The 8,760-nt window shown below is 37.9% G+C and overlaps 2 protein-coding genes and 1 non-coding gene across 4 annotated transcripts in view; all 3 read left to right on the plus strand.

Moving 5' to 3' along the window:
• Positions 1–1,300: 1,300 nt before the first annotated feature.
• Positions 1,301–3,292, plus strand: LOC106332529 (random slug protein 5). 2 transcript variants are annotated; one of them, XM_013770996.1, is made up of 6 exons: positions 1,301–1,385; positions 1,762–1,863; positions 1,937–2,113; positions 2,231–2,329; positions 2,412–2,657; positions 2,759–3,292. In XM_013770996.1, the coding sequence occupies exons 2-6, from the start codon at positions 1,807–1,809 to the stop codon at positions 3,059–3,061; spliced, it is 882 nt and encodes a 293-aa protein (XP_013626450.1). In that variant the 5' UTR covers positions 1,301–1,385; positions 1,762–1,806; the 3' UTR covers positions 3,062–3,292. The 2 variants fall into 2 exon arrangements, with proteins under 2 accessions (XP_013626450.1, XP_013626451.1); XM_013770997.1 differs by lacking the exon at positions 1,301–1,385 and adding an exon at positions 1,414–1,615.
• Positions 3,293–3,748: 456 nt separating this feature from the next.
• TRNAI-UAU lies at positions 3,749–3,822 on the plus strand. Its single transcript has one exon. It is a non-coding gene; the product is annotated as a tRNA-Ile (tRNA).
• Positions 3,823–4,333: 511 nt separating this feature from the next.
• LOC106330973 (vam6/Vps39-like protein) overlaps positions 4,334–8,760 on the plus strand; it is a 7,016-nt gene continuing 2,589 nt past the window's right edge. The window contains exons 1-6 of the mRNA XM_013769353.1: positions 4,334–4,361; positions 4,779–5,024; positions 5,103–5,191; positions 5,285–5,425; positions 5,893–6,005; positions 6,094–6,115. Of these exons, the coding sequence (XP_013624807.1) occupies positions 4,334–4,361; positions 4,779–5,024; positions 5,103–5,191; positions 5,285–5,425; positions 5,893–6,005; positions 6,094–6,115 (639 nt within the window). The remainder of the gene's footprint in view (positions 4,362–4,778; positions 5,025–5,102; positions 5,192–5,284; positions 5,426–5,892; positions 6,006–6,093; positions 6,116–8,760) is intronic.

The following is an 8,760-nucleotide window of genomic DNA, read 5'->3' on the forward strand; positions in this document are numbered from 1 at the left end:
TTTCAGGCTCTGATTTTAATTATAGATTTGATTATTTTATTTGATGGCAGAAGTATTTTTACTTTTTTGTTCATTTATTTGAACATGTAATATATTTTTAATAAATGACTGTGTTGACAATATGACTCTAAAATTCATTTTATATGATCTCAAACTATATAGTTATGTTTTTTGGTATAAAACCGAATAAACCGAAAACCGACGGTATATAAATCGAACCGAACCGAAGTAAATATGGATTTAGAATGGTAGTTATATTTTACTAACTGAAATACCGAAAACCAAAAAAAACGGACCTAAACCGAACCGATATCCGGATTGAACACCCCTATTAACAATATATCACATCATTAATTATATTACCATAATAATAATAGTGCATATTTTTATTTATTAGTTAGTCAACATTAACTTTGTGCCAATTATAAAATCAAAAATGTAAACAATTGAGTTTTGCATATGGTTAAACGTTGTTCGGTTTAGTTTGTTTTACTAAAACTTTTTTTTTAGTTTTAATTGGTGGAAAATTACGTAACCAAAAACATAACTTAAAGACATGTTTTGTGAATAAAATAATAACTTAAATCAAGATAATAAAAAGTATTACATTTATTGTCACTTAATTTTTACTACATATAATTATTTTATTAAATAATAAAACTCTTTTTATTTCACTTAATTTAGCAAAACACATAGAAATAGTCTTTTTTATTAGTTTATAATTTATATAATCAGTTAAGCATGAACATTTGGCTATCTATTTATGTACGGATTGTTCCTTTCGGGTAAAAACTAATACCGTGCAGATGCGCAGATCAATCTCTAGTATAAATTTCAAACTCAAAAATTTTAGCATATAAATATTAATGAATTTTAATTTTAGTTTTTTTGTAACTTAGGCTTTTATATGAATTTTAATTAACCATTAGATCTAAGGGAGTTCCCACATTTTATGTATTTTGTAAAATCACCAAATCTTATTACTGCACGATTTTCGGATCTCTTGTCTCTTACAATAATAATCGTTTCAGATCTTATATATTTGGTCAAACAAACAAACGCCAAAAACTGAAAATTAATTATACAAAAATAAATAAAATAGTACTACTATTTATAATTTACCAACAGTTGGCCTTTCACATGAACATAAAACACATACTATATGCCCATTTGAAAAAGTTTCGAATATCAATATATAACTTATTAATTAATAAAACGTATTAATTTTAAATGCCACATAAATTGGTTAATGTCTTTTCCCACGTTTCATGCTTTTAAGTTCTTTTAAAGTGGGAATGATACTCGCGTGACGACCAAACCCCATTGATACCTCTCTCTCTTTCGTTCTCTCTCGATCACTCATACAAAGAGATCCTTATTATCAGGTTAGATCCTCTTTGCGTTTTCAACTTCGTTTTTTTAGTTCGTTCTAAAACTCTAGAAAGCTTTGTACCATTTCCAAGTCTCTCTCGGCCAAGAAGTTTGTGATCTTAAAAAGTCAAAATATATGTAACAAATGCTTTGAATTATAATACGTTTCGAGAAGGCCTGTGATTTTCTAGAGAGTTTCTTCAAAGTTGAATTATTGACAAAAACTTTGTAGAATCTTTATTAGGTAAGGTAAACTAGAATGGATTCTTGATCCCGTATTAGATGTTAGATTATTATTTTTCTATTAATAGCCGATCAAACTATCCTCTTGCTGATTCTTGAATCTAATCTAGCTCCTATTGGATCATAACTATAATTTACCATTTCTAGGCTTTGAAGCTTTCTCGTTAGAGATTAAAAGATTGTTAACTAAACATGTTTAAGAGAAGGAATGCGCACCAACTTGATGATGGTTCTCAGCATGATAACAAGGTATACAAGAATCTTTATTGTATTTTTCTCTCATTAATATAACTTCAAAAGTCTTACGCCTATAAAATTTCAGGTTAGAGAATTGAGATCTGCGATAGAGCCGCTCTCTGGACAAAGTTTAGTGTTCTGCTCTGATGCTTCCTTGAGGAGATATTTGGCTGCTCGTAACTGGAATGTGGAGAAAGCCAAAAAAATGCTTGAGGAGACTCTCAAGTGGAGATCAACATACAAACCTCAAGAGATCCGTTGGGTAAATTTAACTCTATTTTTTTTTGCTAACATATTTAACTCTATTTTGCTCATATATTCAATGATTTTGTATATTTTACGAGTAAGTAATTTTTTTCTTGTTTTTAATTTTCTCCAGAATCAAGTAGCACATGAAGGTGAGACCGGTAAAGTTTCAAGAGCTAGTTTTCATGATAGACAAGGCAGAGTAGTACTTATAATGAGACCAGCATTACAGGTAAATAAGCGCATTTTCACATATTTGACTATTTTAAAAATATTTTTCGTGAGTTTTAAAAACTCTTGATATTGTAAAACAGAACTCAACATCAGCAGAAGGTAATATCAAGCATTTGGTATATCTTCTTGAAAATGCAATCCTCAATCTTCCCAAGGGACAAGAACAAATGTCTTGGCTCATTGATTTCACTGGTTGGTCTATGGCTGCTAATGTCCCTATGAAAACAACACGTGAGATTGTCTACATTCTACAGAATCATTACCCTGAGAGACTCGGTATCGCCTTTCTCTACAATCCACCAAGACTCTTCCAAGCAGTCTACAGGGTAAAGAGTCATTACACATTCATCAAAATGTTTTTTAATCTTTTTAAAAGTTTTTGAACTCATTAAAGAGTCTATTTACCTACTCTTATCCCTGTACGTAGGCTGTTCAGTACTTCTTGGACCCATGTACAGCTCAAAAGGTCAAGTTTGTGTACCCTAAAGACAAAACAAGTGATGAACTGATGATATCACACTTTGATGTTGAGAATCTTCCCAAGGAGTTTGGAGGAGAAGCAACACTAGAGTATGATCATGAGGAGTTCTCAAAACAAATGTGTGAAGATGATGTCAAAACAGCAAAGTTCTGGGGACTGGAAGAGAAACAGTATCCTAAACCAAACGGTTTCTCTCCAGCCGATGTTGTTCTTGAGCCAGCCAATTCTCTTGCATCAGCAGCTAGCTGAGAGTTATATATATACACACAGAAACAAGAAAAGATGAATAGTAAAGGTTTATTCTCGTCGAAGAAGAGCCAATAAAAAGTCATGTTTACTTAGATAACTAATAAGGTTCCAAGTCTTTGCTTAGTGAGCCAAAGACTTTTTTTTTTAATGTTATAATAGAGACGTTCCTTCTCATGAATGTTGTATGTGTGAGAATATTGTTACCGTGTGTAATTGTTTTGTGTTTAGTAATTGAAGTTATCAGAGTAATCCTTTTATTTATGATGATTTTTTTCGAGTTTATTCATGAGTTCTGATGAAATTTTGCTCTTAATTAACTAATCTATCTATTACAATATTTTTAAGTTATATGTCAAGATGAGCTTGGAAAGGGTATTTTGTATCTCTAAAGCTTTTAAGGACAAATTTTAAAAGGCTATTCATATCCTATATTTTATTAATAGTAAAATATAAACTTCTTTTATTGATGTAAAGTATATAGTGTATTTTCAAAAGCAAATGTAGCAACAAGTTTAATTATTTAACATTCAGAAATGAAATAAACATGAAAATCACTACATATTTATAAACAAAATATTATATATTAAGTTTACTAAAATTCAAATTCAGGCTTCATCAGAAATTTGTCCAAATATGAAATAATTAACAAACTGCCATATAAATACATGTAGATTAGTTAACACAACAGCTCCCGTAGCTCAGTTGGTTAGAGCGTTGGTCTTATGAGCCGAAGGTCGCGGGTTCGAGCCCCGCCGGGAGCATATGTTTTTATTTCATTAATTTATCCAAACATTTCACAATTTTAAAAACTAATTGCACGATATCGAATCATCATCTCCGTTCTCATCTGCAAGTGAATTCAATTTCAATCTCAACGCAATTGTTGTAATAAAAATCTTTCCTTGGTAAATTATTTGACTCAATGTTCATGATCCTACATTTATCTCAGCTCTGATTCTCAATCATCATTTCGAGAAACGTTGAGATTTTGATCCCACGAAAGAGACAATGGTTCACCACGCTTACGACTCGTTCCAGCTAACAATTGTCCCGCTTGAATCGACGCTCTCGAATCCTACGGCTCTAAACTACTCGCCGGATGCTACGACGGCTCCCTCCGCATTTACTCTCCTCAATCCTCCTCCTCCTCTGAGCTGCGTCAAGAGCCTTACGTCCTCGAGACGGCCGTCTCTGGCTTCTCTAAGAAACCTAACTTGGAGACAGTCGCTGTGATCACCAAAGCGAAAGGCGCGAACGCGTATGCCTAGGACGATGGTCATGGCTTCCTCTGTTTCTCGAGGCAAAAGAGGGTCTGCATCTTCAAGCACGACGGTAAAGTTTGGATTTTTAGTTGTGTCTGAGCTTCGAGTTATGTCTTGTCTGCCTGTATGTCTCGGAGATTTGAGTTGTTTCTTGTCTCCCTGTCCACATATTGAATTGCTAGTTTGGATTTTTAGTTGTCTCGGAGCTGAGTTGTGTCTTGTCTCCCTGTCTACATATTGAATTGAAAGTTTGGATCTTAAGGTGTCTCGGAGCTTTGACTTGTGTCTTGTCTGCTACACATTGGATTGGAAATTTGGATTTTTAGTTGTGTCTTGTCTCCCTGCCTAGATATTGAATTGAAAGTTCGGATTTTTAGTTGTGTCTTGTCTACACTGGATTGAAAGTTTGGATTTTTATTTAAGAAGAGTTGTTTTCTGATGATGGGTTTGTTCAGGAGGAAGAGGGTTTGTTGAAGTGAGAGACTTTGGAGTTCCTGATACTGTAAAGTCCATTTCTTGGTGCGGTGAAAACATTTGCTTAGGGATTAGGAAAGAGTATGTGATACTTAACACTGCTAATGGGACACTCTCTGAGGTGTTTCCTTCTGGTAGAGTTTCTCCTCCTCTTGTGACTTCTCTACCTTCTGGTGAACTTCTCTTGGGGAAGGTGAATCTTGGTGTAGCATCTGCCTTGAGGTGTTGTTTGGATTGTTATTTTATTAGTTTCTTCTTTGTACTTGTAGGAGAACATTGGAGTTTTTGTTGATCAAAATGGAAAGCTACTTCAGACAGAGAGGATTTGCTGGTCAGAGGCTCCAAAAGCTACTTCAGACAGAGAGGATTTGCCTTGTTGCCACGGCGAGTTGAGGTATGTAAAGTTCTAGGAGAAGCTAGTTTGGTTCTCTTTGCATTTCTAGAAACCTGTTAGTTATGCGCTTATTATGCCTTTTGTTTTTATTAGGTTCGCTTGCTACGAAGCCCCTATCCTTTAATACAGACTGTTCTCCAAAATATTCGGCACCTTGTCAAGAGTAACAATGCTGTGATTGTTGGTTTGGATAACTCTGTTCATGTTCTCTTTCCTGTTTCTATTGGTGCCCAGGTGATTTTGACTTTAGCTCTGAGAAAATTTGATGTTTCTTGCTACTAGTTTGTGGGTTCGGTTTATTCGGTTAGTTCGAGTAGTTCGAAATTTGAACCGAAATTTTTTTGGGTTTGGTTCGGTTCGGCTTTCAGTTAGTTCGGTTTCAAAAACTGATACCCAAGTTTTTGTTTTTGCGGTTAGTTCGGTTTAATTTTCGGTTGAAATTGAATAAAATTTGAAAATCTTTTGTTATTTCGGTTCGGAATTTCGTTAAGATTGGTACTGTTTGGATTTTTTTTTAAACGAACTAACCGACACCGAAAACAATTTTTTTTTAGTTGCCGAACCGAACCGTCGAACCGAAGTAACTGAAAACCAAACTTTACGGGTCGGTTCGGCAAGTTCGGTTCGGGTAATAACCGCAGGCCTACTACTGCTCACTGATGAATATATGATACTATTTTTCTGAGAAAGTGTCATTGCAGATTGTACAGTTAACAGCTGCTGGAAACTTTGAGGAAGCCTTAGCTCTATGCAAGTCACTCCCTCCTGAAGACTCAAGCCTAAGAGCCGCGAAAGAGAGTTCTATTCATACAAGGTATTAAAAAACCATAACTTCAATGTTTACCCAGTGGTTAAATGGGAATCTTTATGTTTATATTCGTTCTCTCTTTATCATGATACAGATTCGCTCATTATCTTTTTGAGAACGGTGTTGGACCCGAATATGACCCTCAGGTGAGGTACCGATAAGCGTGAGCTAGCATGTGGGTTGCGATAAGCCCATCATAACAAAGGGAGCTGAAAGCCGAGCTGACGACTGGACCTGGGAGACATCATAGCAGAGGTCACGACAGAAAGTGAGCTAACACCTTAAGAGACTCGGTCAAGAGGAGCCTAAAGCGAGTTCCGTAATTGAAGCCGAATATCTCGGAGAACAGTTGAAGGGTTGCCAACGAAACCTAGACTATATAAAGACGGAGAAGATAAAAGACAAGCCATCTTTTTTCCATATATCAACTTTTGTACTAGATTAAAAGCATTAAGTATTCTTTAGTAATCATCTCAAGATACATTCCTTTGTATTCATCATCTTTCAACTCATCAATAAAATCATATTCATTCTTCAAGTTTATTTACGGGATTCAGCCCACGATTCTCATTCATCTCTCTTGACCTAACCTAAATCTAAGAAGTGAAACCTTGTCCCTCACACCTCCCTCCTCCATGGCTAAGAAGAAAAATCCCAAGAAACTCTCAACCAATCAGATCCCCACTGGATCTGGTCAGAAATCGTCTCAAGAAACCAAATTCACACCTGAAATCCCAGCAGTGAACAGTGAATCCGTGCCTCAGCAAGATCTTCCAGTCATCACTGAAGCTTCCACAGGCCAAAACTCACTTGTCGAGCCTCCGTATTCTGCTCCCGCAGCTGTCGGTGCCTCAGACCTGAACACTGAACCATCGCCTCAGCAAGATATCCCAGCCACCGCTGATGCTTCCTCAGGCCATGAACCTTTAGTCGAGCCACCACCTTCTGCTCCTGCAGCTACCGGTGCCTCAATCCTGGAAAACCTCAATTTTCAGAAGTCAGCTACAGCAACAAACAAAGAAGATGTTCATGTACCTGCAACCCAAACTCGACCAGAGAATCCTACAACTGTCCAGAATGTGAACATCGTTCCTCATCAGCAGACAGTTGAAAAACTAGCGACACAGTGGAAAGATCTTGTCGACAGCTCTGCTCCCAAAATGAAACCTACTGAGACCCCCCTTTCACCCTTGATTCAGGCGAGGCTTGCGTTCGTATTCCAAATGCTGTCATCGAAAAGAACAAGAAAGCTTGGGATTCATTCATCCTTGGTCAATTTTATGAAGACTCTCCTCCTCGTGGTGCTGTTCACGCCATAGTAAATGGCATGTGGAGCAAACATAAACGCGACATCTCCGTTTCTAAAATGGAGGGTCACGCTTTTCTCTTCAGAGTTCCCTGTCCAAATGCAAGACGGAGAATTCTTAAGCAGAGCATTTGGCAAGTTAATGGCCAGACCATGTTCGTTGCAAAATGGACCCCGGGCCCTTTGCAAGAAAAACCACAACTCTCGATGGTTCCCGTTTGGGTGGATTTCACCGGAGTTCCTCTTCAGTTCTTTAACCGTGATGCTCTTAAAGAAATTGCAGGCTTGGTCGGCCATCCCATCGGTCTGCATCCTTCTACTGAAAATCTCACAAACATAGAGGTGGCTAGAGTTTATACTGTTATCGATCCAAGGAAGCCTTTACCTGAAGCTGTCAACGCACAGTTCGAGACTGGAGAGATCAGGAGAATTACGGTCTCAAGCCCATGGCTCCCTTCAATTTGCTCATTCTGCAAAAAGATTGGGCATACAATATCTCGATGTTCTTCTGCTCCTAAAACCTGCACGACTTGCAACTCGGTAAAACATTTAACAGTCAACTGCCCTCGAACAAACCCGAGAAAGCATGTTGATGCAAATGCAAATGCGAGAAAGAACATTGATCCTACTGTGAGAAAACAGGAAAGCATTAATCTTAATGCGAGCAAACATGAAGGCGAGACCCAAGGGCATAGAGAAGGAAAGGCTCCGATCAGAAGCCTTCTGCCCATTGTTTCTAAGTCACAGGATGGTAAAGTTTACAGGCGCAAAGTCCAGAGTTCTTCTCTGGAAACTACCACTCCTCCAACAAGTAATTCTTTCCAGCTGTTGGATTCTGTTCCTGAGACTCTGTCGGAGCCACCGCAGAAATCCTTTGCAGAACGTAGTCGAGGAAGACAAGGAAGAAAAACCTGTCGCCGCGACAGCTAAAGCCCCCTGGTCCAAAGGTTATGACGAGAGCAAACATTGCTCTTACCACGATCGAAAGGGACATTCAACCGAAGAATGTTGGGACCTCCAACGACAACTGGCTGCTAAATTCGCAGCCGGAGAAATAAAAGATGTGGACCTCAAAAAGCCACAACCTTATCAGAAGAGAGGTCCCAGAGATAGCTCTCCAAAACGCGAGAGGTCACCTGAAAAAGAAACAGACTCACCACCCCCAGCTCCCAAAAAGAGAGTCGATATGATCCTTGGAAAGTTTCCACAAGGAAAAAGCCTACAAATCGAGGCCCTCTTGAGTAAACCACCTCCCCAATCGAGCCCTGGCTCAAGGATCGATTACATCCTTGGAGGGTCCGATGTGTGTCAAGACTCCGTTAACTCTATTAAAAGTCACGTACGGAAAGCTGTGTCAAACACTCAGTCCAAACCGACCAAGTCTGAGTCTAACACTAAGATCTCTTTATGGGAGAGTGAGACATTAGACCTCGATAGACCTCATGACGATGCCCT

The sequence above is a fragment of the Brassica oleracea genome, chromosome C3 (genome assembly GCF_000695525.1).
Source record: "Brassica oleracea var. oleracea cultivar TO1000 chromosome C3, BOL, whole genome shotgun sequence".
NCBI classification, from domain to species: domain Eukaryota; kingdom Viridiplantae; phylum Streptophyta; class Magnoliopsida; order Brassicales; family Brassicaceae; genus Brassica; species Brassica oleracea.